The 27,673-nt window shown below is 35.3% G+C and overlaps 3 protein-coding genes and 1 pseudogene across 3 annotated transcripts; 2 read left to right on the top strand and 2 right to left on the bottom strand.

Moving 5' to 3' along the window:
• The first annotated feature begins 2,925 nt into the window (after positions 1–2,925).
• On the top strand, positions 2,926–9,246 carry LOC118047300 (probable hexosyltransferase MUCI70). The gene is made up of 10 exons (XM_035056554.2): positions 2,926–3,122; positions 3,352–3,936; positions 4,393–4,623; positions 4,887–5,100; positions 5,289–5,398; positions 5,490–5,689; positions 6,201–6,304; positions 7,511–7,698; positions 7,786–7,985; positions 8,660–9,246. Exons 2-10 carry the CDS (start codon positions 3,666–3,668, stop codon positions 8,921–8,923), a joined length of 1,782 nt encoding a protein of 593 aa, XP_034912445.1. The 5' UTR covers positions 2,926–3,122; positions 3,352–3,665; the 3' UTR covers positions 8,924–9,246.
• Positions 9,247–11,240: 1,994 nt separating this feature from the next.
• Positions 11,241–11,938, top strand: LOC118047302 (uncharacterized; annotated as a pseudogene).
• Positions 11,939–12,406: 468 nt separating this feature from the next.
• Positions 12,407–21,401, bottom strand: LOC118047301 (vesicle-fusing ATPase). Its single transcript, XM_073408786.1, has 21 exons — positions 20,924–21,401; positions 20,502–20,598; positions 20,339–20,420; positions 20,179–20,229; positions 19,766–19,936; positions 19,164–19,318; positions 18,972–19,080; positions 18,296–18,395; positions 18,160–18,215; positions 17,372–17,437; positions 17,144–17,226; positions 16,657–16,790; positions 16,165–16,375; positions 15,825–15,956; positions 15,636–15,696; positions 15,480–15,539; positions 15,173–15,231; positions 14,966–15,053; positions 14,063–14,185; positions 13,408–13,473; positions 12,407–12,856 (listed from the first exon to the last, which is right to left on the bottom strand). The coding sequence occupies exons 1-21, from the start codon at positions 21,096–21,098 to the stop codon at positions 12,713–12,715; spliced, it is 2,223 nt and encodes a 740-aa protein (XP_073264887.1). The 5' UTR covers positions 21,099–21,401; the 3' UTR covers positions 12,407–12,712.
• Positions 21,402–22,116: 715 nt separating this feature from the next.
• Positions 22,117–27,110, bottom strand: LOC118047303 (ketol-acid reductoisomerase, chloroplastic). Its single transcript, XM_035056557.2, has 10 exons — positions 26,686–27,110; positions 26,414–26,506; positions 26,104–26,169; positions 25,852–25,992; positions 23,983–24,210; positions 23,768–23,885; positions 23,551–23,690; positions 23,276–23,443; positions 22,942–23,097; positions 22,117–22,742 (listed from the first exon to the last, which is right to left on the bottom strand). The coding sequence occupies exons 1-10, from the start codon at positions 26,971–26,973 to the stop codon at positions 22,374–22,376; spliced, it is 1,767 nt and encodes a 588-aa protein (XP_034912448.1). The 5' UTR covers positions 26,974–27,110; the 3' UTR covers positions 22,117–22,373.
• Positions 27,111–27,673: the final 563 nt, after the last annotated feature.

Genomic DNA, 27,673 nt, shown 5'->3' with positions numbered 1-27,673 from the left:
ATGTACTATTAATTTGGTTAATTTCATCCTTTAGCTATCATGTTTCTAACATCTCTATATTCGATTTGATCACAAGTAAAAACTCAATCCACTTTCACTAAATAATTTTAATTTATTTGAACTTGGATAGTGCTTTTTTATTTCTGAATAAAAAACTCAATGAATTATAAAAAATAAAAAATATTTTGGAATTATCTAAATCTTAATCGACTGGCGGTGGTATAATGATGTTGAGCTGTTGCTCTGCTAGCCAGACGCCTTTTGGGCGGCGAAGGGTGGAGAAGATCAAACTCCCACGCTTTCACTATACGATGCCTCCTGGACCATGCGATGGCTACATTTTCCCGCCTGTCGCATTCATAAATTATTCAATAACAGCTTCAGAAACTTTTTATGTGAGCTAGCATGGAAGTTGTTTGGAAATGTTGTTGTTGTTGCTTTTCATTTAAAAAAATATATTAATAATATTTTTTTTATTTTTTAAAAATTATTTTTGAGAACCGTGTATCAAAATATGATTTGAAAACATCAAAAACATATTAATTTAAAGAAAAAAATAAAAAATTTTTAAATTTTTTTAAAAATACTTTTGAAAAGCACTCTCAAACAGGCTTTTAGTGTGTTTTGTTGTAGTTGTAATTGCTTTTCAAATAATTTTTTATATTAATGTTATTTTTTTATTTTTTAAAAATTATTTTTAATATTAGTATATTAAAATAATTTAAAAAATTAAAAATATATTAATTTAAAATTAATAAAAAAATATTTAAATTTTTTAAAAAATATTTTTAAAACACAAAAATAAATATCCTTCAACTCACATCAGAGAGCTGTGGGGGAGAATATTCGTCCTCGTCGCCAGGATGATCCAAAGGAGACACATCTGTTTATTGCGAGGAAATTGCAGAAACAGCCAACGGGGAGAGATTCTTGTCCATTGAGACTGAATTCTCTCGTTCCCACGAGGAGAGATTTTTCTTCAATTAATAGCTCCGTTGTCCTATTATATCTATCATTTATACTGAATGTTCAAGAAAAATCATTTCAGGATTGGCTTGATCAATAGAAACCTAATTTTATTTCTTATTTCTACTTTGAACAGTGCTGTTTAACTTGAAAATTTAGCTCAATCAACCTCCGCTAACTCGAGATTTATATCATAAACCAGATTAAATTTTATTATTGTTTTTTATTTCATAATTATTAAATTTAATTTGAAAATTAAACCAACTAAAAAATCAAGTTTGAAATTAACCCGTCAGACCAAACCGGTTTTAATACCCATGCTTTATTCTAGTTAGTTAAGTTGACATCTCCTCCCTATTATATGCATGCTTCTTCCCCTCCTTGTCGACAATAATATCCAAATTTATTGCATCCATTGAATATACAGTCTACCACTTACACTTCCTTCAATCATATCAAGACACGTTTTCATGAGACTGTAGTTTGAACAAAAAAATATTAGCAATTAAGAAATCACATAATTAAGTTCAATGAACAATAACAACAGCCAACAGGTTCGATTATTAGTTGTAGAGTTTCTTTCAAACTCTAGATTTGCAGAACCTGTGTGTGTTCAGGGGGTCCTCTCTCTCTCTGTCTTCATTTTAGAATTTATTTTGTATTGTTTTTAGGGTTATTTTCTAAAATATATTAAAATATATATTTTTTAATTTTTAATATCAGTAGATAAATATATATATATATATATAATTTTAAAAATAAAAAATATTCTTAGACACAAAAATGTAATCTCGTTGGTTTGTGCTTGAAAAGATCATTTATCCAAGATGGTGTTCTATCCATTAATGGTAGGTGCATAATTACCATCAGTGATCATCTTAACACTAATTGCCCTTCTAATCTCAAGCATTTAGAATTATACTTGTAAGATAAATCACTTGATCATCAATTCTAGGGTTTTGATTGATTAGTTTTTATCTATTATATTTGTAATCTATGGCAAATAACATTATTTATTTATTTATCTATAAGAAGCCTATTTATTACATGAATTAAACTCTTAAAATTCCAACACATCCAACCTCTTATATTAGATGGAATTCACCGGCAATAATCAACATGTCAGAGGATGTTGTGCATCAATACTTATATGTGTCAATTGTGAGAACTCATGATTAAGTGATTTGTTTTTTTATGTGGTTGTTAATATGATAACTATTAAAGATTTATATAATTGTTAATTTTAAGGCTTGTGAAATTAATCGAGGTGCACATAAACTAACTCGGATACTAATATTAATAAAAAATAAAAAAAATAGTCTCAAAGTGCTCAAAAAAACTTTTGGTAATTGTTTGCTATTGTATTTTAAATTGTGTTTGAGTGGTTTGTTCTAAAATTATATCTGGTTTGATAAATACAAAATTAATATATTTTTTAATAATTTTAATATACTAAGTAAAAAATAATTTTTTAAAAAGTTATTTTGATATATTTAAAAAACTTTTTAAAAACAAATTTTATTATAATATCAAATACACTATAAAAAATGAATATTCATTAATTCAATTTCATGTAACTAATTCTAAAAAAAAAAGTTGCAAGGAACTAGTTTCCATAGAATTCCATATATTAAAAAAATAATAAAAATATCAAACATAATTGACGCAAAACCAAATGTTTAGAACTGTTCGTTAATTAATAACCATAAGGGTTTAAGAAAAACAAATTAATTATTAATTAATGAAAACACTCAAAATATGCACCATCTCTAATTGCTTCTTTTCCCCCCCTCATGGATTAATTAAAAAGTATTAAGAAATACAATTAAGCCATTGATGACTTTATCTAACCTTCGACAAATGTCTTTCCTTGACTTTAAACGTCATTGTTTTACACTTTTGTTAACATCACCCACATGTCTGTAGGTTACCATATCAAAATTATTATTTCCATGTTCGTCAGTCATAATCCTATCATTAATTCTAAGTATATATTTGTTTATATATTATACCAATATAAATTTAAACACTGAATTTCTCAGATTCTTTCTGTAATAACCTCAAATTTAGTAAAAAAAAAAACAAAAAAACAAAAAAACAAAAGTCATACACAAACTCATGAAACACCAATCCCAGATTTGATTTTGAAATAAATGGTAGGAAACAAATCTCGATTTCAAAACCTTAGATTTAATCTCTTCAAAATCCGATAAAAAATCCCTTCCTTTTTCTTATTCTTTTTTTACTTCAAGATCGATTTTTTTTTTTTAATATACAGTTGCTTTGATCTGTTAGTTCATAGATGCGAAAAAAGATTTGGACTTTTTGCATCCATGCTAAATTATCTCTCGCTATTTTGAATTTGAGCTCTTTTCAATTGTCCAGATTTTGGATTTGAAGTATAATTTGGTTCCGGAGAGTGAAATTTTGAAGGTGCCCCGGAGGGCGATTTGGTGAAGTGGGTTATAACTGTTTTGCTTTGTTTCTTGAATTCAGAGCATTGATAGTGTGTTCAAGAACAAAAGAAAAACCATCTTTGGCCAATTTGGTGAAGTGGGTCTTGATTGTTTTCCTCGTTAAACCCATTATCTGTTGATGAATTCTTGATAGTATTTGATTCTAATGTTGGCAAAAACAAGTGGGGTTTTTGAGATGAGATGAGAGGGGGTGTTGTTTTGTGTGAGGTTTAAGGAAAGACAATGACTGGAGGGTCATTGGGGATCCGTTCTGGTAGCTATGGTTCATTGGACAAGCAACTACAACTACTACAACAGAATGGTAATGGTGGTCTTAGTGGCGCCCCCTTTTCTATGCAAACAACTGGCCGTAGTAAGCCTGCAAAGATGTTCAAGGAGAAAGAGAGTCTCTTCCATTGGATCGTCAAGTTTGCTGGTAGAAAAAAGGTCGGAATGCTGTTCCTTTGTGTCATCTCTGCCGCGGTTTTTGTCTGGGTTTTGTATGTAGGAAAAGGTATGACTTTATCTATATGATGTTATTGCGTGGATATTGATGTGTTCAATCATAGGATATGTGATTATAGTGGTTATTAAGTTTGTTTGTTAGTTTAGAAGAACGCATAAATTCATTGCTGGTGCTGTGTCGATTTGGTCCTTATAGGCTGTTATGTGATTCTTGCAATTCTTTCAGTTGATTGTTTGAATTGGGAAATGTGTTGTTTAGTTCGTTCATACTTTGCTCTTATTACATTAGCTGGGAGATCAATGCCCTCATCTCGTTGATGACGTGCTTATGGTTATTGGTTCCATTGAGTGGTGTTTATTTTTAATAAATTTTGAAAATATTCAGTTTTATTCACTTCTCGAGCCTTCACCGCATTCCACCCTTGATAGAGCTGTCCATGTTGTGGTCTTTTTTGAGTTTGATTGCACTGCTGGAAATAACATCTTAATTTTTCCTTGTTTGCAGGTGAAGATGCGCAGGAAGATGGCCGTCCTCCTAATATTAGTGTCAATGCCTCAGTGTCCTTAAGCCGTATTGAGAACAAGACTTCTTTTCTTCAAGGAATAATTTCAGATATTAGTTTGCCTCCTCCTCCTCCTGCATATTTTCTGGGGTACACCCTTCCTCCAGGGCATCCATGTAATAGTTTTACTTTACCTCCCCCACCAGCAGATAAAAAAAGAACCGGACCAAGGCGTAAGTGCCTTCCCTCCCCTAAAATGTTGTCTTCTAGATTTTTTTCTTCCTTTTTTGGTTAAACAGCCATTAGTTATAGACTGCTCACATGCTATAATTTGTAACATTCTAAGCTGACAGGGATTTCCTGAGATTTCCTGTTTGTTTATGGATCAGCATGTCTGTATGTTACCTTCCTGTATGCTGAGGTGCTTAGACATATAATATCTGATTAATGAAATCTCACTGATGCTCCTGAGATTTCCTGTTCATTTATGTTTCAGCATGTCCTGTTTGTTACCTTCCTGTGGAAGAAGCCATTGCTTTAATGCCGAAGGTCCCCTCGTTTTCTCCAGTAATCAAGAATTTGACATATATCTATGAGGATCTTCTAAGCGGGGAAAGAGATTTTGGAGGCTCAGATTTTGGTGGATATCCTACTTTGAAGCATAGAAGTGACTCTTATCATATTAGAGAGTCAATGAGTGTGCATTGTGGGTATGGTCTCTCCCCAAAGATCTTTTACATATTTATGAATATTGAAGGCTGTTCCTTTGGAATTCCAACTGACTTTATATTTTTATACTAATCATTCCATTAACTAATTCTTGTACCAATTTCTCTACCTGTTGCCAACTTATAACTGCTCACCCGACATATTTATTGAATGCACGTGCACTGATCAGATTTGTCCAAGGGAAAAGACCTGGCCAGAATACAGGATTTGACATGGATGAAATTGATCTCGAGGCGATGGACCAGTGCCACGGTGTTGTTGTTGCCTCAGCAATATTTGGTATCGCTCTGTGTAATGGGATCCCAACTTACCCTTCCCTCTGTTAAGCTGATGGTTTGCTAATTAAACGATCTTGTTTTCTTCCTCTTAGGAGCTTTTGATGATATACAACAACCACATAATATTAGTGAATACTCCAAGAACACTGTCTGCTTCTTCATGTTTGTTGATGAAGAAACAGAAGCATATTTAAAGAACAACAGTGGTCTTGATGACAGCAGGAAAATCGGTTTATGGAGAATTGTTGTTGTCCATAATCTTCCTTACGCAGATGGAAGGCGCAATGGAAAGGTACTTGTCAAAAACTTCAACCTGCAACTTCAGTTTTGGACAACTTCTGCTGTCCACATTTGGCTTATTGGTTGTCCATTTGGTCATCGATAACACTGTAGCTTTAATCCTTTCACTTCTTTTTGATCCATCATGAATGGAAGGGAGATGCAAATGGTTGAATGAACTTGATTTTTTCCATCACATCCAGAACCAAGAAGTTGTATGCAACAATTATTGATTAATCCTTCCAACCCCCACACCTGCTTTCCACACTACCACCAAAAGATAAAAAGTGAACCAGCTTATTTTTTGTATGATGTATTTATCTTAAGGAACATTGAGAATTTGAGACGACATTTGAAAGAAAATAGCTTTTGAGCTTTCATTTGTAAATCAAAAGAAATTTTATTTTGAGAGCTAGAATTATTTTATTTTCCAAAATCAGCAGCAGGCGCATGGGTCACTAATGGCTAGTTTACACTAGCTTGTACTTTAACTGACTTGGTAACCATTGTTTTGCCCATGACAGGTTCCAAAGCTTCTATCACATAGAATGTTTCCGAATGCCCGCTTTTCCTTGTGGATTGATGGAAAACTTGAACTTCTTGTTGATCCATATCAAATTCTAGAAAGGTAACACTGATTTCTGCTCTCTCTCTTTCTCTGTGTATCTGTTGGTCTGTCTGTTTTTTTCCTTGATCTAGCTATGCCATTTATGCATAGAAGTGAGATGACGTTCACTAGTATCTGGATATAAGCCACGTAAGCACTCCGTGGTTGTTGTTTCTATTGGTCAAATTACCTTTGTCCTATTATTTTCTTGAGCTTGGTATGTTTTCAGTGATAAGTATTGGAAATCAATCAAGCAAGAAAAAATTTCATTACTCAGGTTTCTGGAATTATATATCATATGTTCTCCAACATATGTATTCATTGTAACTTGAATCTCCTTGTTTGGTTGCCTGCTTAAACTCTTTCTATTTCATAATTCCTTATTTTATCTCTAAATAAACTTTTAATTAGCTTTCCACTCCTTTTTTTAATTTGTATCCTTAGTCCTTTATGTCATTCCAATAGTCACTCAATTCTTTCTCAATACTGGCTAAATTAGAATCCTGAACTCAGAAATTACCAACCAAAGGCACTTGTTTATCACAACCGTTAACTAATTTTTTCCTGCTCCCAATTTACTATGAAATGTATATCTTTTTTGTTTGATTAGGAGATCATCGAGATGTAGTAGCACTGCTCACATGTATATAATTCCAACCAATTCTGTTGGACTTTCTTGGTCCTGGTATTTTCATGAAATATATTCTTTTCTTCCAACTAAATGGATGAAATTGATTCATGTAGCTGATCTCTACTTTTTTGAGTTTTGAGGCTTTAGGTTAGTTGAACATATCCTTTTCTTCCAAGAACATAAGAAACCACGTCCTGCAACAGCCTTTCCTTAATTGGAACGGTGATGGTGCGGGCCACATATTGGTGGACCAAATCATTTTGTAAATAGATTGAATAAAAACACTGTTTCTGAGAGAGACAAATGGGGTGTTACCAAATGTGATAATTTTCTCCCATTATCCTGCTTGCTTCAGTCGAAGATTTTCCTTTGCAGCTTGATCATGGACATGCCATGTGCTTAGCATGGATAGCAAGAGAAGTTAATGGGTGGATTATTTAACAAGCTTATAATGAGCTAAAATACTTGCCTCGGGGATCAGTACAAGATATTGAAAATGGAATGCTCTCATGATTTGAACAATATAGACGATATTGTTATTAGTTTGCCAGAATCAACATTTGAGCACTACACTTATTTCTTGAGCTTCTCTTCAGGCACTTGTGGAGGAAAAATGCTACTTTTGCAATTTCTAGACATTACAGACGCTTTGATGTGTTTATGGAAGCTGAGGCAAATAAAGCTGCAGGCAAATATGAAAATGCCTCCATTGACTTTCAGGTAGAATTTTATAAAAAGGAGGGTTTGACTCCATATTCTGAGGCCAAGCTTCCTATTACAAGTGGTAGGTGCAAGATCCTTGTTTCCTTTTGGGAGTTTCATTGCACTTCTTTGTCTTTTATATAATTCCTGTTCACCTATGGCACTGCAGATGTTCCTGAAGGATGTGTTGTGATAAGGGAGCATGTTCCTATTAGCAACCTCTTTACTTGCCTTTGGTTCAATGAAGTTGATCGCTTTACTTCAAGGGACCAAATCAGCTTTTCCATTGTCAGGGATAAGATCCATGAGAAAACAAATTGGACTGTCAACATGTTCCTGGACTGTGAAAGGCGCAACTTTGTTGTTCAGGTAATCATTTTATGTATTGTTGGTTTTGTTTGTACAAAAATATCTTGTGAACATCATAGTTTATAACAAATTGAACTCCTTCATAGAATGTTGTTTCTGACATAATTTAGTTTAGGTTTTAGGTTGCAGATAAGCATTTCCTTTTGATTTCTGTAGTTGCGTAGGTTTATCAGGGTCCATTAGCAATCCTTATGGAAGTTATGTTTTGGTCTTGTTGCACTGTATTATGGTAAAATTGTGTTAAAAGATGCCACTTTGCATGTTGGTGGCTTATTGGAGGAGGCTTCGCATAGCAACTTCTGTACTTGATGATATTCTGAATTTTTTCCCATACTTTGGCTCATCAAATCTCTTTTCTGATTCTTTTTTTTTTTTTCTTATGAAAATTACCTCAAACGCTACTTGCTGGAAACTCATCATAGCACAGAGTTCTCTTATATTTAATTTTTACTAGAGGGTACATTTAACCTGTGTTTTTGCTCTTGAGTGGAGAAGCCTTCATTATAATAGTACATCAAGTGTAATAGTGTCTTAAACACACACCCGGAGTAATTTGACTAATATCTATCTAATGATGCTGTTCCATTTTTTTGATTGCACATCTTGTCATCTCTTCCGTTGTCCTTCTCTTGTGCATTTATTTTTAACCTACAACTGTTTGTTTCTATCCGCAGAAATACCATAGAGATGTTTTAGAACAGATGGCTCGTCCTCCTCCTGTATATCCTCCACCTCCACCTCCACCATCGCTACTACAACTACAGCCACCACAACCTGTTTTGTTTAATGAACCTCCAATTCAAACAACACCTGAAACTTCAACTGTAAAGGTCATAGGTGCTCCTGTTCGGAAAGCCCCGTCTAGGCGCGGGAGGAGGTCTGGCTCTAGGCGCCACCGCAAAGTTGTTGCCGGTGCCAAGGACACCGATGCAAGTTAAAATTTTGATCAGGAAAAGTCTCGTTCTTTTTCCTTCCCTTCTAAAATTGTTCGCTGGGATGGAAGATTTGCGCAAGAAGAGTGTTACAGTTCTGTCACCTCAGGGAATACCTTCTTTCATTCTTTTTTTCCCAACCTTTTGAATTGTCCTTTTCTGCTAATTTTTTGTTGTATATAGATAGCAATTTTAAATAATTATGACATGGGTTGCTACCAAAGTCCTCACATTAGCAACCCATTCTGCTGTTCCTTATGATAGCAAGGTTGTCTTGGAACTTATTTTATAGTAATATTAATGTCTCTTCCTTTTTAGGAACAAACAAATTCAAGGGATATCATTTTCCACTTCCCTTGTCGCTCTACCATGTTGCTCTGCATTGTCGTCTGGTTTGCCGGGGCAGAATCCAATGCTAGAAATATAAATTGAAGAACACATCTGAATTATGAACTGATAGAAACCACTGAATCTTTTCTAGCTACAGTAACTGTCTTTAACAAAGAAATGAGTGTGTGTGTGTGTGTGTAGGCTTCCAGCACTAGAGCGATTGTGCAGACATCATCATGAATTTAAGTCACAAGCGCATCTCGACACATTATTCTAAACTTGTTTCTGGTACATCTGAAAGACTTGCTTTTAGGATAAAAAACAAGGCAAGTTGATGCAGGCATTGCATTCCATGTGACGCAGAATAAGAAAAGCAAGAACAAAACCGACCATCACGTCTCCCATGCACATGGCAGGCGTTGGCCGTAATTATTACCCTGACTTGTTTCTTTTTCTTTTCTTCGGAGAAAAGCTTGTCTCTAATTTTCCATTCCAAATCATAAGAGCACATGCCCAACCCAACTCACAGTTAAAATTGCCTGCGGGTAATGTGATCTTGGAAGATTAGGGCTAAAGCAAGATCGTTCTCAGTGGTTCGTGTATGGCAAGAGTGCCCACATGTGGACCTCGGATGGGATAACCATGAACCACGACCCAGCTCGAAAGTGTTTTGTCGGTCGTAGACTTGCTTATCAATCACCATTCGCCTGAAATTAATAGAAAATGTCTGCATGCCAGAAATTGACAGTTGATTTTGATGGACAGATAGTTCTTCAGAGGGCCCTGTTTTGATGAAAGATTAGGCGGAAGCCATATCTTTGTTTTCTCACTTGCCGACATCTGAGCTGATGGTTGCAATAACCAGAAACAACCAAAATTTATGACAGCCGCACCTTAATCCCCTCTCTGTTTAAACTTGATATTGACCTGGAAAATCAATGGCTTGTTGCCTTTTCTAAAGATAATTTTCCTTATTGATTCTCAGGTAGTTCCCATTGAATTATCTACTCCTGACCTTTAATACCACAAAAATGTTATCGTTCCTTTTCTATTTAATTTTTTTAGTTTATTATAATATTCCATTTCACTTGAATTAATTGTTAAAAAAATGACAATAAAACTTTCATTATTGCGTTGAAAATATTATTTTTATTTATTTTATTTTAAGATTTTATTTTTATATTTTTATATCGTTTTAAAGTGTAAATGTTAAATAAATAAATAAATAAAATATTATTTTAATGTATTTTTAAATGAATTGTAACTTAATTGATATTAATATTTTTTAAAATTAAGTTTTGAATCTCTACCACTTCGTTTGTAATAAAAAAAACTCTTGTAAACCCAAAATGGCATTTGATAATACATGTTCATGAGCATATATACTCTCATTTTGAATGCAAGAAATGATAATTTAATTATCAAAATATTATTATGAAAATAATTTCTTAAGAAATAATTAAGAGTGGGATTTTTTTATATCAAATAAAATAAAAATCTGAAAAAGTTTTAAATACATCATTTCATTATTCTAATTAATTTCAAAAAGCTTCTGAAATTTATACTATTCATTTCCGGACAAATCTTGGATGTACAAGGCCACACCTACTCCACTTGCAATGCTTCATTAGCACTTTCGTTTTCAAAATGAAATCCAATTGCAATCCAAACACAAAACCTTGGCTTTTATCTGATTAACATCTACCCGTATTTATTTAGATGTTTTTTAAAAATAAATCTGGCATAAAAAACGTTAAATTGTTTTTTTTTTGGTATTTTCTAATTATTTTAATATTATAATATTAAAAACCATGGCCCACGACTCAGCTTTCTGCCTCTGCGTGGAGATAAGAAGCGCAGTCGTTATATGAAGTCGGCACGACTAATCACATGACACGTGTCCAATATTAAGACAATTAGTCCGATTAATGGCTACTGTAGGCCCCACAAGATCCTTATCATGGATACATGACACGTTTTTATCCATCTTCCCGCATCCGCTGACAAAACTCTCCTATTTCAATGGCATCTCCGAGAGAAGTTTCTTCTCGTTCCTTAGTTTACCGTCTCCTCAAAATGATCCCTAAAAAGCATGATGCCTAGATTCCCCAAAACCCTCAGATGTCATCGGCTTTTCCTGTGATATGCATCCTCCACTCTCTCATAGCCATGACAAGTGGAGCACTCATGATGTTCCGCATGAAGGAAATCTACACCTTCACACACGGGAATGAAACTGCAACGATTCTGATGGGGTCTACACCACAAGATCAGCTCCTGATCCGGACCTCTGATTCATTTTCTGGGCTGCTCCTATTTGCTATTGGGTGGTTGATTTTCATGGTCTCTTTTATCAAGGACGGAGAGTTTCAATATTTCTTTGCAAAAGGGTGTACGCTTCTTCATGTTTTCATGGCTATTTGGAGGGTCAACTTTGAGAGGAGAGTGGAGGTGTTGGCTTGGGATTGGCTGAGAGCCTGAGACAGACAGTTGGTGATATCTTATTGGGTCTATCTTGGGTTCTCTTTCTTGTTTATTCTTGGAGAGAGAAGTATGATTAGGGTTATACTTTTTTTGTTCTTTGATCTTCATATTCAGGGTTTTCTTTCCTTTTTCTCCCCTTCTCTATACATAGTGTGTAATTTTCCTTCCATGAAATAGTTATGGCCACGCCCTACCTTAAGTGAACAAGTTTTTGGCTTCTGCACCGTAATTTCTTTTTATTATTATAACTACGCACCTGATTTTTTAAGAATAGTTAGGAATTTGATTACTTATTTATGTTTTTGGCGTTAAGCAGCACGCAAGAGGGATAGATCACTAGAAGTGGTTTTGCAGTGCGAGCATAATCTTTTCATGGTTTACGCCTTTTAACCACTTTTCATAATCTTCAATTACCAGTAATCTAGCATGATGATTAGCGAGGTAACCCCTCGCTCGAGTGTGTCAATCTCTTCATGGTTCGCAGGTTTCCATGGCATGTGATGCCCACTCTACCCCCTCAACTTACGAATGCTTACGGCCATAACTAATGAAAAACACCCTAGTGTTCTTTCTCATTCACGATCAAAGCTAATTTGATTATTATTATTGTTGTTGTTCTTATTATTTATGACAATCATGAATTCTGTAAAACTAGAAGCCAAAGCAAACCTAACATGGTGAAAAACTCATCAATTTACCATGCATCTACTTCATTAGCACATAGATAATAGTTCTTAAAGTCTATAACCTTCGAATCGTCGGAGCTTTACAAGCCTAAGACAAAAACCATGATGCCTCAAAAAGCAAAGAGTAAACACATCACTCAATCAAAATGCCAAAAATAGACAACAAAATATCGCCACAAAGGATGCAGTAAAAAATTGAAAATGGGAGGTGAAAGCTTTCGGGAGGAACAGTGGAATATAAATCAGGTAAAAGTTTTTTTTTTTTTTTTTGGGTAAGGTCAACGAGAGCTTCGAATTAGAATCGCACAATGTCCTGAAGACAATCGTAAAAATGTGCAATCTTGATCTTCTCTTTACCGGAATAGATAGCCTCAGCAGCTCCACCTTGCTCTCCCTGGGCTGCCATCTCAATCAACATATAGAGCTTCTTGATAGTCATCTATGAAGAGAAATTATAGAAAGAAGCGAGATTAGATGTGAGTATAAATACAGAAAAATGTTGCTTTGCCTACTTAAATATAAAAATTTAAGGAAAAATTCCCAGATAGTTATTCGTTATTCAACCAAAATCAAGTTCAGCCTCGAACGACCAAAAACAATTTCCCCATTGAGATATCATGAACTTATCGTTGCTTAATGCCATAGATTAGCCATAGACTCGAGCAATTCACAAGGTCATATTGTGGTTAGAAAAGGCAAAAAGTATAATTCATAACTGTGACATTTCAGTTCCTGGAGAAGGGTAGTAATTAAAAGCCCAAACCATCATTTCCATAAATGACCATGACATGATCTAAAAAATCACACCCCTTGAATGAAGTAGCCACCATCAAACATGATACCCAAATTAAATATGCAAGGACCAAGGGAGGCATCCAATAGTGTTGGAAGAACAATTCATAACTCCCTAAGCACTAAGAGTCAAGACCAGATCTCAGTTTTGGGAGAAAAAACGAAGCATAAAATAAGCATTTCAGGAGATAATCTTACATCATTCAGGGCTTCTGCAGCATCACTGACATCATCTTCAGCGAAAACATTGAGCTGTTCCAGTACCTGGTGAGGAATGTAGCATATTACATTAAGGTTATGTATTTACTCTTAAGAATTACTAATAAATGTGAGGTCGCATTTTAATCATCTATCCAGAATCCAGAAAGCTAATTATAGAGAGAAGGTTGTTAGGACTTGGGAGCATGGATGGCATCCATAGAGAACTGAGCTGTCCAAACGTCTCTTATTAGTAATGGCCAAATAAATCATTACAAGTAACATCCCTAATGAGAAATCAATAATTGCCAGCTGGCACCATCCTTAAAAGCCTTTGAAATGGATTTGTAAGAATTTTCAGTCAAATTAGAGGTGAGTAAATTAGTTTAACTAACAAACAAAATGCAAGTGACATAAATGGTACATTAGAAAAATAAATAAATAGATTATGCCATTCCCCCATCCTAGCAACAATACAGCAGCCCTTTAAGCAGCTTTCATGTAGAATACTTTATTCAAAAAATTAAAACACTTAATTATGAATAACATGAACAAAACAGATGCTCTGCACTCTTATCTTTGCTTAATGTAATGACTAGAAAACAATACTAAACTGCAAATGGATGAATAAAAGTGTATCAAATGGACCGTTTACCTTCTTTGCATCATCTGCCTTCAATGTGGGAAGGTGGTAAGTAACAGAGAAAGCATCACAAATACCAACTGAATCCAAGAAGCTTACTTCACTTGTTGTCCCTAACACCAGAAGTTTCTTTCCCTGAAAGCAAAGTTCAAAAATTATAAAACTGCAGGTTTGGTAAGGCCAGGAAAACTACTAACCACCAACATAATCATTCATTCATGATTATTTTAATGAATTATCTATCTCAGATCCTTGCATAATCATTTCAGCCATGATTATTTTAAAAATAGATAATCCATTCTGAGATCGGCTCTCATAAGCTGCCATTTGCAACAACGAGGAGCATGATAATCACAAAAACTGAACAAAAATAAGTTTAGCCATTTCATTAATAACCTATGTCCAGTACCCACTTAACCCTTCTTTTCCCCCTTTTTTTGGAACAGCGATCCTTTACAACTAAATAACTCTATAACATTCATAACACATTCAAGATTGCATAATCCAAGCTATTCAATGTTGCTCCAACAACACTCAATACATTGAAACTAGACAGAACATAAGTTATTCTATTTTCCCTTTTTGTTGAGAAAAAATGATAGTAGGACCGGCATATCAAAGGAGCTACTTAGTCATAACAAGTATAAGCAGTTTAGAGAGACTGACAAACATTTCATGTGGATAGAATTATTTGACCATTCAGAAGGTTCAAGGTTCAAAGGCTAACCAGAGAGATTATTATGCACAGAATACAGTTCAACACTAAATGGAAGAGGGAAATTTTTTTCTGTTCTTATTTTTGTAAAAACTGAAGTCACGTGTTTTATTGCGTGGAGCCGAAAAAGAGCACATGATCGCAAAATATGTGAGAAAGTAACAACATCCAAAAGAGGGAAAGATGGGAAGAAAGACGACCTTGGGAGGAAGACGTTTCAGGAGTACCATCAATGTCTGAGAAATTATATTTGAAAAGCGAGGCCCAATAGCGACATACTCCAATAATCTGCAACAGAGATATCAATTGATCATCAGGAAAAAAATTCATTTAAAGTACAAAACACAGAACTGGGGCCTAAGCAAGTAATTGAAGTTAATAACACTGCAAATTTCAAAGTTGGATACCTCTCAATGTCATCAAGAATTATAATGCTTAAAGGAGACTTGTATGCATCCTCGAACACCTATGAAAAGTACCAAGTTATCCAAGGCTTAATTCTTTACATTATAAAGGCAATACTGCTAGTTGCAGCTGAAACTAAACAGAGTCACACATATGCTATACTTTGATAACAATTGTTAGCAAGTATAGCCTTGTGGGAGCGGAGAAGTGCAAGTTCCAATTAGAAAGGGAAAAATGAAAAGCATGATAAAATCCTAGGTTACCATTAAAGCTGTGTACAAGAAGCCCGTAAACTTCCGATTCACATACCTTAACAATCTGTGCACATTTAGTGCTCTCATGGAGACCAATCATTGTTTCAGCTGAGATCTATCAAATAAGTGGAAACTCAGAAGTTTAGGAACAAAAACATACAGTATCAAAGTGACTATGAAAATTGATATATATTATGGGGAAAGAGCTCACTATCTTGACATATGGAAAATCACTGTCAATGCCAACAGTAGCTGCCAATGCAGTTTTACCACTGTAAGAGAGAGAGAGAGAGAGAGAGAGAGAGAGAGAGAGAGAGTAACATTCAAAAAACTAGCAACTGGAGAAATTACATGAAGCAAATGAAACGGGGAAACGCAAAAGGGAAGGGACAATGCTTACCTGCCACTTGGGCCTTCCAGAAGGCAAGTGACCATTGGACTTCCCTTGCTAACTTTAACTTGCTCCACCAGTAGCATAGCTCTCTGATAAATATGCTTGTGTCGATCACCACAGTCCACCATGCCATTAAGTCTACAAGTCATGTTATGTGGCACAATTTAGGAATTTGTATTCGATTGAGATTGTGTTTTCTATTTTCACACAGCCAACCATGTTCGGTTACAATATACTTATCTAAGCTCTTATCCACCATAGAAAAATTTAGCTCCAAATATCAAGAGCTAGCCAGATTCAAAAGAAATTTATGATTTCGAGTAGAGCAAAACGTTTCTAACTCTACCTGCATCGTTCAAGGTCATCAGTGGAGGCTCCAAATGCCGGAACAATTTCATGGAGTGCATGCAAAAAGTCATCCATTGTAACTTTAATACTCTCTTCATCTACTGGCTTGGTAAGATCATCTAGACTTAGTTGTCGATTCAAAGCAAATGATACTGCACTTTTCACTACACCTTCAAGTTCTGCTCCACTGTAATTTTTTGTGCGAGCAGCTGTATGCAATAAATAAATAAATAAATAAAAACCATTATACAAACATTATGCAATCCCATTATCAAAGCAAGTTTTGACGGTAAATAACTTCACCCGCAAATATTATATGGCAGAACACAAACTATCTCATTCTCAGTTTTTGCTAACATTTTGGTAGTTATGGTAATCCAACAGTTTTATCTTTCCCTTGATATACCACAATTTAATATTTAAACAATTATGGTATATACTCTAGGATAATATTCGATTCCAATCAAAATCTTTGTGCAAACATACATACCAAGCTCTTGAAGATTTACATCAGGAGCAAGAAAAGAATTCTCTTTCATCTTGTTTGTATGAATTTGAAGAATCTGCAGCCGACCATTTTCATCAGGAAGGCTTATTTCAACTTGAACCTCCAATCTTCCTGGCCTACAAACCACAAAATTAAAAGGTTTGAAGATGATATTTGTTAAAGTGGGAGCTTTTTTGCCCATAAGCCAAAAAAGTGGGAGAAAATAGTTCAAAATTCTAGCATTTTTCAGAATACAATAAAGCTATCTATGCACTGTATCTCCTGCATTACTGTTCTTGGTTTAAATTACCATGAATTTCCAATAGAGCCAAAAAAAATAACAAGAGTCCAGGATGGACTTTCACATTTTAATTCACCTAACTAGTTACACTTCATTTTTTTCTTATTTGCAACTGATGCCTTCACTATATGAAATGAAAAAATTAAACATTGTTTTACATAAGCGTTACAGACAGAAAAAAGGAGTAACCTCAAAAGTGCTTCATCAAGCAAATCCTTTCTGTTGGTCATTCCGATAAGTAAAACATTATTCAGGGACTCCACACCATCTATCTGAAAAGCAAGCAGTCTCCTAGTCATATTGATGGAATCACTAGGGCTTTTTAATAGAAACTCACATAAGCAGATTATAATGGCTGAGGAAAATTTATATTGATTTTCTCAAATGATCAGAAATCACTGAGAACTCTTCACCAACCTTTGTAAGTAGCTGGTTCACAATGCTATCATGGACTCCTGTACCATCTCTAGTTGATCCTCTTGACTGCAAAAAACAGAATAAAAGATGCATTATTTCTTCTGTTATAATTTTTATAATGGATGCAGCTAGCCTTAATTCCAATTTAAATGTCACAGGTGAGCATTATATCACTGACAGATTATCAAGTGAGAAAATGCAACTATGCAACAGACATATGCTAGCTTAAAATTTTTAACACGAAGTCTACATGTACGAGAAAGAGAACCACAATCAAACTTGCTAAAACTTTCCTGATAAACACCATATGTTTATCTATACATAAATGCCTCTCTCATCTGAAGGTGCTTGAATACTATTCTTCTAAGCAAATCCCTTCCCACACTCTCAGTGCACTTAATTGGCTTTTCTATAGTTCTTTTTCGTCACTTTCTATTCTTGTTTTTCTTTTGTTATAAGTCCTCCCTTTTCCTGTCTCAACTTCCTCTAACTCTTCTCCTTTTCAGAATAAAGGATGTTACCAATCTAACCTTAAATTCAAAATTAACTTACCATTACTATTTTCTCACTAAATTTGTAAGATACTGATTGCAAAAGATTTTAAACAACCAACATAACTTGGATCAAAAACACACTTTCAATCACCATTGATGACTATTAATCTGGCTTAAAAATGGCTTCCTGTCCTGGATAGTGGAGCAGTTGAAAAAGTAGAATAATTGCTAAACAACACAAGGCAATACATTCGACTTGCATGAATGTTAAAAAAGAGTGTAGAAATCTCATACCTTACATATGGCATCAATTTCATCAAAGATTATTACATGCAAATCACTTTGGTCCCCTGAAAAGTGAAAGTAGTGATGGCATTAGCATCATGGAGAAAGTACCTAAAATCATACTGTGTTCAAAGAGGTCCCTAACCATTGGTTCTTTGATCATTTTCAGCATCAGCAAACAGGTCTCTGACATTCTTTTCAGTCTCACCAACAAATTTGCTTAGGACTTCAGGTCCATTAACAATCTAGCAGTGTTACCAACAAAGAAATTACATATTGATTATCATTTGCATCATTAAACCATAACTAACAGGCACTGATGTTTTCATTACAATATCCTATTTCACACTTGAATCTAAACTTTCACATAAAAAGTATCAGATGTAATTCAAACATAAACTTCCAATGCTAAACTCTGACACCATGACCTCGAAAGGTTCATACAAGGAATAAATGCATCATAACAAATACGTAAGATGGATGGCTCATAAAATCCTGAAATATAGTGTTCCACTGAATACACAATCCAACCGACCATATTCAACTGCTTATCAAAAACTAGCATAGATCTCAATCATGCTAAAACATCAAGGTCATACAACCAGGAATACAAAGTGTTATAGCATCAATTTTAAAATGTTGTTCCAACTTCCCAAACATCAAATGGAATACAACTCTTTGGTATGGAGATAGGCACAGATAATAAAAACATAAATTTCAGGTGACACCAGCTGCAAAAGGCCATTTATTATTTTCCTTCTGGCAGATCAACAAACACACAAACATACACAAAGAAGAAAACCAGGGAATCAGTTCCAAACCTTTGGCTCTCTCCCATTCAGCATTTTTCCAATTTGACGAGCCATGAGAGTTTTTCCAGTGCCAGGAGGCCCATAAAGCAGCATTCCCTTTACATGCTTGATCCCCAATCTGGAAACACCAAAAGCTTATTAACATCAAGAACATGTACATATCCCAAACTGGATTGAAATAACTTGAACTAACTGTATTACTTGCTTGTCACGTGAGGTGGGAAAACACGAGAGGCAAAAGCTCTTCGAAATATATCTGCAAACTCTGCACCCAAACCACCTATACCCAGTGACTGAAGATTAAACTCCTTATGCCTAAAGATGTTGCTACTGGCAGCTTCACGCTGATTGACAATCTATACAACAACACAAGTTGATGAATTCAAAAAGTTTCAATCAAGGGAAATAGATTCAACTGCCACGGATGCCCACAATAACACGGCATCAAAAACATGTTCACTGCCAAGTTTGATATGCCAAATATTTTCCAGGTGCAAATTCAGTGCAATCTAGGATGGTATTATTTCATAGATTAGACTGACACAACCATGGAAGTATCCATTAACAAAACACTTTTAGTTAGCTTTATTGATAATAAAAAAAGGAAATACAATTTAACATGGCATAAGCATGTTATACTGGACCACAAATCAAGGTGAGAAGAAGCAGGGCATCATCTATTCATACCACTAAGAACAATATTTTAAGATGATTAAAATCCAGAGACAGGTGGTCTGTCCTAAGCCATAAATGTAAGCACAAAGAATAAAAGACAAGCTCACAATACAAATATCAAAATTTACCTTAATGCCACTTGAATTTGATGCTTCAAAGACAATGTATGTATCACTTGAAATCATTCCTCTCTCAACATCATTAGAATCTTCCCGTCCCTCCACAGTGGCTTGAGTGACTGTAAATATGTAATTGTTTCCATGATACTCAAATGTTACTCTTTGCCCAGATGTCATAACCTGCAGACAACAAAATCCCACAACTTAAACACAATTTCCAAATAATAGATCAAATCAAAAACTGAAATCTCAGACAGATAAATTAACTAGGATTCATCCAGCACAAGGTTAATGAGGTTAAAAATAGCCCTTGTAATATTTAAGCTTGCTCGGTTTCCATTTATAGGAAAGGTGAGACATTGAAAGGAGTACTGAGCAATATTTTCAATCACACACAACAATTGAGGGGCATAAAGCTCTACCTGGTTAGCAAACCTCTTCCTAAGCTGGTTGGCCAGAATAACAGCATCAATCTACAAAACAATATCAACATCTCTTAATCCTGCCACCCTCCGTAAAGCAATGCAAAATTTAACGCGGCCACCGCCGCAATCAAAGGATCAGGGTTTCCAATCTACATACCTGCTCATTCTTAGTCCCCTTCTTCACAAATTCCAACTCAAGTGTTAACAATGCAAGGTTAAAATCTTCAGGAGGGATAAACCTAAAAATAAAAATGATACAAAAAAAATTAGAAACTGCTATTACTGAGAAGAAAAAAACCCTAAAGTGCAACAAACTCAACCTGCTCACAGAAACCGTATCGCCAGATGAAACCTTAGCATGCCTTCGCTGAATCGAATTTAGCGCAATTTGACCGGTACGAATATTTTCATGAGGAGTAACTCTTAGTTAAGGCAACCAAATTGAAATTACTTGAACAAAGAGCTCACAAAAATTGTCACACGCACATTTGAATTTTCTCATTTGTCACTAGCCTACGATCATAAGTTTAAATCGAAAATCAAAATCCTAATTAATCCTCTTATTAACGATAATTAAAACACTGAAACGGTAGTGCGACTTATACCAAAGAATACAAAATTCTCTGTTTTTTGATCCTCGTGTAAATTGCTACAAATTTGTTAGTGCAAACAAAACAAAAATAAAATCATTATTGTAAGAATCAATTAATTAGAAAAATAATGCCATAAAACCAAGGATATGAAAAAGAGAGAACAGAGGAGTCAGCGACTAAAGCTAAGAAGAGCTTGGTTCCAGGGACGGCGAAGTTGTGGAGATCGGAGGGGGAGCAGTAAGCGAGATTTGTGAGTGCTAGATCCGCCGCTGGTGTGTTTGTCACGATCATTGTCGTTGATTGGAAACCGAACCGGCTCGCCATTTTCGATTCTTGATTTTCTGATTTTTCTTAAATAATAAGATGAAATGAAGGTGCAAGTGATGTAAAATAAAAGAAAAGAAATGGGAAGGGGTTTGTTCCAGCGCGGGAGAGAGGGATAGAATGAATGTAATCGGAGAGGGTCTATTCTAATTTCCGGTTTATGTTATGACACACACTGTGTATCATATGCTTTCCTTAGCGTACAAGTCCTTTCGGGTTTTTTTTCCCCTCGAAGAATCTTCGAATTGAAAGGTTCAAGAAAAATGATCAATTGAGTTTTCTGTCCGAACTCTCTCATCATCTTTTGATGAAAAAAAAATATTAACATAAGATTAGAAATGAATAGATATTTGTAAATTCAGTTCGGTCGTTATCGAGTTTTAAATTAATTGAAATAAAAATATTAATTTCGGAAAAATCAAAGAAGTCGAAAAAGTTTTTAATGATTCATTTAAATTTAAAAAAGTCAAACTCAACTATGTTAAGATAAAAGATTTTTTTTTCGAAGAATAATATACAGACGCTTGAAAATTAAAAATACAATTGATAATTTTTTAAATTTTTTTTAAAAAATTATGTTTTTAAATGGTTTTGATAATATTAAAAATAATTTTTTTTATAATATATATATATATATATATATTATGAAAAACAACCTGCCCCTAACCGTAACCGAATTGAACTCGTCATGAACAGGATATGTGAACGACAAACGACAAATACGGTTTGGATTGTTGGATTTGTCATTCATAAGAATTGGTTGTCGGACATCATGATTTAATGGATGATGAATTTTGAGCCCTTGTGGCAGTTGTTTCGAACATCTTTTCCAACACAATCTCACTCGAACATCATAGGTGGGGTTGGATCTGGTTGTTCTTTCAACACTGCAACGAACACAGAATTGATACAGAGCTGCTTATCAAATACCATCCAGGTTCCAGTTCTACTTGGAGATTGTAGCACAGAGCTACCATGCCTCGTTTTTGCGTCTACGCAACAGAAAGGACACAGCAGCAGTAAAAAGAGTGCAGTCCTCTCTTCTTTGCAGATCGGAAAGTCGAAAAAGTTGCTGATACACGCGCATACTCTCGCAATACTGATAGACAAAACTACATGCTTGTGTTTCATTGCCGGACAGGACAGGCAGACATAATACTTGAGCTCACACTAGTTGTTCTTAAATAAAACCATATTCTGATAATAATTCAAGAGAGCTTCTCCAACAGAACTAATATGGAAGAATCCTCCTGGTTATTTCAACTCCTTCAAATCTCAGTTGCTAGATTGGCGAAGCTCAGGTCGCACAAAGTCAGCATCTGGTGGCACGGAAATGTCAACCGTGGGTCTTAATTGGGCACAGACTTCAACGGCTCCATGCACTGGATCTGAAAAGAAGTTGCTGATGAGGTCACGGTTGATTGGAGTACCATTGTCAACAGCGACCAGGGCCTGCTGGGTGACGATATAGTCAAAACGAGGTGCCCATTTCCTTGATCCCAATCTTGCCGTGGTTGAGCAGTTATCAACCATGAAAGAAACTCCACGGGCATGCATAAATGGATTCAAGGAATCCACAGATTCAATCAGACTTTCATTTATGATCTCAGAGTATGAATGGCCTTTCTTCCTCAATATTTCAATCTGCAATTTAAGACAAGCATTAGGTACTAGACAGAAGAAAAGTGAAGACAATAAGACACCAGCTACTATGAGCTTCTTTCCCAGGTCTCAACAGGCCAAACTTGATTTGGATATCACAAAAACAAATAAGCCTGGCTTCTATGAATACAACCTTCATGCTGTGAAATATACCAACGTCCTCAACAAAAGAGTAATGTACCTGAGCCATCATTAGCGCCACATAGACACCTGCAGTGAATGGATGCAATGGACCCAAGTCCCCTGTTGGCCGGGTAGCTCGGACTCGCTCACCGACCTTCCACATACGTGTCTGATCAATTTTACCCATTGGAAAAGCTGGTAGACCTTCCTTTTCCTGTAAAAGGAATAAAACATTACAATAAAACAAACTTTAACACACTACATCTATGGGCAAAGTAGTTCATAACTTCAACATAAACGTAAAAGAAGTTATTGCTTCTCAAATTTCAAGTTGAAGGAGATTTTTCATTGCATTTGAGAATGATAGTGCAAAAGCTGTAAAGTGAACATACATAAAAGCGACGTCCGGCCAGCACAACACTGCAAATCTCACTTCCAGAGGCTACGTCTTCATAGCACTCATACAAGATGTCCATGCAGGGATAATACGAGGCACTGTATGCAGTCTCAAATTCCTTTTTGCCTTCTGGAGTCAAGGAATTGTAAACAGCCAGCATGCCCTGTTGTAACAAAGAAATGCAGTTAATTAGGCTATTGATTAAACCAAATTAATGCAGGCAACTAAGATGTAGCAGGAGAGTGAATTTTGCAGTTGATGACAAAGCACCTTGGTCGATATTGTCCTTGATATGATTCCAGTTATGCACTCAACAGTGTTCTTGTAGGCCTCGTCTTCACTCATTCCATTTTCAGTATACCGTCTAAACAAGGACTCCACAATTCCATGAACAGCACCAAGCAAAATGCCTACAAACCAATAAAAAGAGTCAGGAATAAAGCAAGAACAGTAGTGAAAGAATAATAGCATAAGGAACTACACTCACCCCTCTCCCCAAAGATATCACTCTTGTACTCCTGCTCTAGTGTAGTGGCAAATGTGAAAGGTGAGCCAAGGGCAACAGACCATCCCAGGGCAACATCCGTGGCTCTACCATCAACATCCTGTACACATAGAAACGAATAAACATAAGAAGAGTCAGTGAAATGAAATAAGCCCTAAGCACACAGATAGGTCAGGGTTAGCGTGAGGGGGGGGAACCTGGTGGACTGCAAAACTGGAATTAATTCCAGCACCATTGACCTCTTTTCCTTGAACATAGAGCCTCCTTACAGAAGGACCCATTCCCTTGGGACACACAGCAATGACACTGATGTTCTTTGGAAAATCAAGTCCCATTGACTGCAAATGCCCAAGAAGAAATCCATGGGAAAGCCCAAGAATGCTGTTTGGCTTCATGTGCGAGAAAACTTTCTCATAGTTATCAGCCTGTTACATGAGATAAAACTACAATTGTAAAAGGGTAAACATATTGACAGATATGACACTGCAAACATAACAGATATTCATCACCTACAAAAAAAGATATGGAACTATATGTGATAACCCATAAACTACAAAATGCTGTTTCATTAACTTGAACCAACCAATAAAAGTTAAAACTCTAAAAAAAATGATAGCTTTTACCATCCCTCTATTTAACGAAAAGCACAGGACAAAAAAAAATAACAGCTAAAAAATGATTGCTAGGGAAGAAAAAAAACCAAAGCATTGTCATTCCCTACCTAATCTGGCACATAACAAGAGCAGATACATACCCTGAAACAAAATATTTACCAAATGCAGAGCAATTAAGAACAGTCACCATGAAATGATTACTAAATTTACTTTCCAAAATAGCTTGCTTGAAAACTCGGACTCATGCCCTTTGGAAAAAGAAAACTTAATCCTATCCAAGAGAGATAATCGAGGCAAATCTAGCTCTCAAACGAGCTAAAGCACGAGTAGAGGCTATCAATGTGATTTCATAACTATAACCAGTTGGCGGTGCGCTCGAATAATCAAAATAAAAACTTTTGTATAAACAGAAGTTCTGTTTATACACCTTATTTTTTTATTCTGCAAATTGAATAGAATCATAAATGGAATTGGATTCTATCTAATACAACTACAACGAAAAATTTTCAAATTCAAAAATGAAATAGAGAAAGAGAAATAGAATGGAATGGAAAAGATAAAAAATCAATAAAACTAAGGCGGATAGAAAAACTTATTCGATACCATGGATACAGAAAAAAAAGAATTGATCAAATTCTATTGAGTTTGACCTATAATGATCATTTATCAAAGAATGACTCTGGTTATCAAATGATTGAAGATCTAGGAGCAATTTACTTCCGATACTTAGTTGACATTCATAAAAAGATGAATATTCCTTTCTCATAATCAATCAATCACTTATTCACAAACCTCGTGTGGGACAAATAATTTTCATTTCCCGTCTCATGAAAAACCCTTTTCGCTCTACTTAGCCTTATCCCCCTCGAGGGGTATCTTGGTGATAGTTGGTACCGGATTCAAAGGATTACTAATACATTAAGAGTAATATAATAATAATATAGTAAAAAAAGTATAAAAAGAAAAAAAAAGGAAAGTATAGAAAGACTTCTTTTTTTCAAGCCCTACTTGTTGTGCATTGTTGTGTGATGTAACATAGGAATTATCTTTTCTCAATTGGGAGAGATGGCTTACATATGAAATGTCAAAAGACGCACTTCCAAGCAGGCTGGCAAGTCGGCAGGCAGGTGAGCCAGAATGGATGGGCACTACTAGCCAAGCCAAGCCAGGCCATCAAGATGCACTATTAACAACTTCTTTTAATTATATTGCTAGGATTAAATAAAAAAGGGTAATGAAAAACAAAAAGGTATGGCTGATAGACTTGCCAGATCTTTCTCTGCTTTATAACAGATATATTAAATATCAAGTTTTATGCATTTTTGTTTTTAATACGTCCTCCAGAGCCACTAATTAAAAGAAAACAATAAACAGACAAACACCAGAAAGAATCTCACAATTTGAGCCAAAAATCTTCAGAAGTACAATCTCAAACAGTAATAATAAACAAACCTGTGCAGCATCAGAAATCAATAGCAATACTAGATCACTGCCAGAAACAGTTTCCCATATATCACCCAAAGTCCCATTCTCTTCTGTAAAACCAGCAGCGCGAGCTTCAGCAAAAGAACGAGAGCCCTTCCTCAGTCCAATCTGCACCATACAAAGCAGCAATGCAAATACTACATTCAGCCAAGAAAATCAATCAAACACGTCCAGGCAAATTGCCAAACAGCTACCTCCCCAGAACAAAATGCAAATTACCTTGACTTTAATATCAGACTTTGCTTCAGCAAGAGAATCCCTTAAATTCTGAGCTTGAGCAGGACCCTAAGATAAACAAGGTATCATTATTCGTTAGCAACCTATAAGCAGTCCAGACGGAAGCATATAAAAAATCATTGATTAACTGGCTCTCGACATGCATAAGCCATACAATACACATATATACACAGATATAGTAAAGCAATTTTAAAATTACAGATAAATGGCCTAAACGATGTATACAGGTACTTGTACACAAATAGAGCCGAGTTATACGAATCCAACACTTCAAATTTATGACAAAGTGCACCTGAGAACCCCAACCGAGAACGCCTATCTGCTTAATCCCCTTAAATGCATCCGGCAGCAAGTGGAATAAGTCCCTCCCTCCTCTAACAATGTACTACACAAAGCAACAAAACAACACTATCAATAACCATAACAACATAATACAGCATATAACTCCAGAAAAAAACAACACAAAAAAAGATCTTATCTTTCTTAAACGACTCAAAAAACATAAGATTTCAGCCGCATTCAAAATCAAAATGAGACAATAAATCGAGAAAAAAAGGTACGTACCTCATCGTGGCCAGCGAGAGATACCTTCTCCTTCTTAAACACAGAGGTCTCAAAATCAAGAGAAATCAAGGGTTTTACACTGGGAACCGATGACACCATCTTAGCACCCAAAACTCCACCAGTAACGTTACCATTACTGGCTTTGAGTGGTTTGAAGGTCTTGGAAGACACTGATGATGAAAACCCTAAATTGCTGTTGCATAGAAGTGACCTTGATGATGCAGATTTTAGGGTTTTTGATGGGGTCGGAGTGGTGAGAGTGGTGGAGAAGGATGTAGCCGTCGCCATTAGTGTTTTAGTCAGGGAGCTTTACAGAAAGCTCGTGTAGAATAGAGGAGCAGGTTTCTCTGGTGGCTGGTGACCTTTGTTTGGAATGGAGAGTCGCTTGCTTCTTTTTTGTCATTTTAGACTTTTGTCTTCTTGAACTTGGAACCGAAAAAAAAAAAAAAATACAGTGCAAAAGACGGAGCCAGGACATTAGATTTGGGTGGATAAAATTAAAAACAAAAAATTAAAGAGGGTAAAAGTTAAAATTTACTAATTTTAAGATTAAAATTTATAATTATTCAAGAGAAAAACAGGAAAAAAAAAATAATTTTTGCAGGGGCCGGCCCCCTTCCAGCCACCCCCGCCTCCGACCCTGACCACTACATGCAAGATACTGCATTGTTCATGCTATAATTTTCCACATTTCGGTATGTTTGCAAGACTAAGAACAGTGCGTAAATGTGAAGCCAGTCTAGCACGAATATGGATATTTATTTTTATTTTTTTTTGATGGTGTGCTTGTATTGAATGGATCATGTAGACACAAGTTTGATTATGTTTTTATTTTATTGAACGATCAAATTCCTTATATAGTTTTTTTTTTAATTATGTACTAACTTTTCAAATCCAGCTTTCTTTATATATTAAGTTTATAATTGAAATAATCAAAATCGATTAGAGAATAAAACTCTCTTCCTTCTATTTCTATTTTAGTCTCCTT

This window comes from Populus alba, chromosome 4 (assembly GCF_005239225.2).
Source record: "Populus alba chromosome 4, ASM523922v2, whole genome shotgun sequence".
Classification (NCBI taxonomy): Eukaryota; Viridiplantae; Streptophyta; class Magnoliopsida; order Malpighiales; family Salicaceae; genus Populus; species Populus alba.
Note: the sequence above shows the minus strand (reverse complement) of the source record. Positions and strands in the feature narration are given on the sequence as shown.

Coding starts and splice junctions, on each gene's coding strand:
- LOC118047300 (XM_035056554.2), top strand. CDS start 3,666: ATGACTGGAGGGTCATTGGGGATCCGTTCTGGTAGCTATGGTTCATTG. Junction 4,624..4,886: donor AAAAAGAACCGGACCAAGGC/GTAAGTGCCTTC, acceptor TTTATGTTTCAG/CATGTCCTGTTTGTTACCTT. Junction 6,305..7,510: donor CCATATCAAATTCTAGAAAG/GTAACACTGATT, acceptor GCTTCTCTTCAG/GCACTTGTGGAGGAAAAATG.
- LOC118047303 (XM_035056557.2), bottom strand. CDS start 26,973: ATGGCGACGGCTACATCCTTCTCCACCACTCTCACCACTCCGACCCCA. Junction 26,170..26,413: donor TTCTCGGTTGGGGTTCTCAG/GTGCACTTTGTC, acceptor TGTTTATCTTAG/GGTCCTGCTCAAGCTCAGAA. Junction 22,743..22,941: donor TGGCGCTAATGATGGCTCAG/GTACATTACTCT, acceptor CTTAAATTGCAG/ATTGAAATATTGAGGAAGAA.
- LOC118047301 (XM_073408786.1), bottom strand. CDS start 21,098: ATGGCGAGCCGGTTCGGTTTCCAATCAACGACAATGATCGTGACAAAC. Junction 15,957..16,164: donor GATGACCTTGAACGATGCAG/GTAGAGTTAGAA, acceptor CATGACTTGTAG/ACTTAATGGCATGGTGGACT. Junction 15,232..15,479: donor AATGTGCACAGATTGTTAAG/GTATGTGAATCG, acceptor TACTTTTCATAG/GTGTTCGAGGATGCATACAA.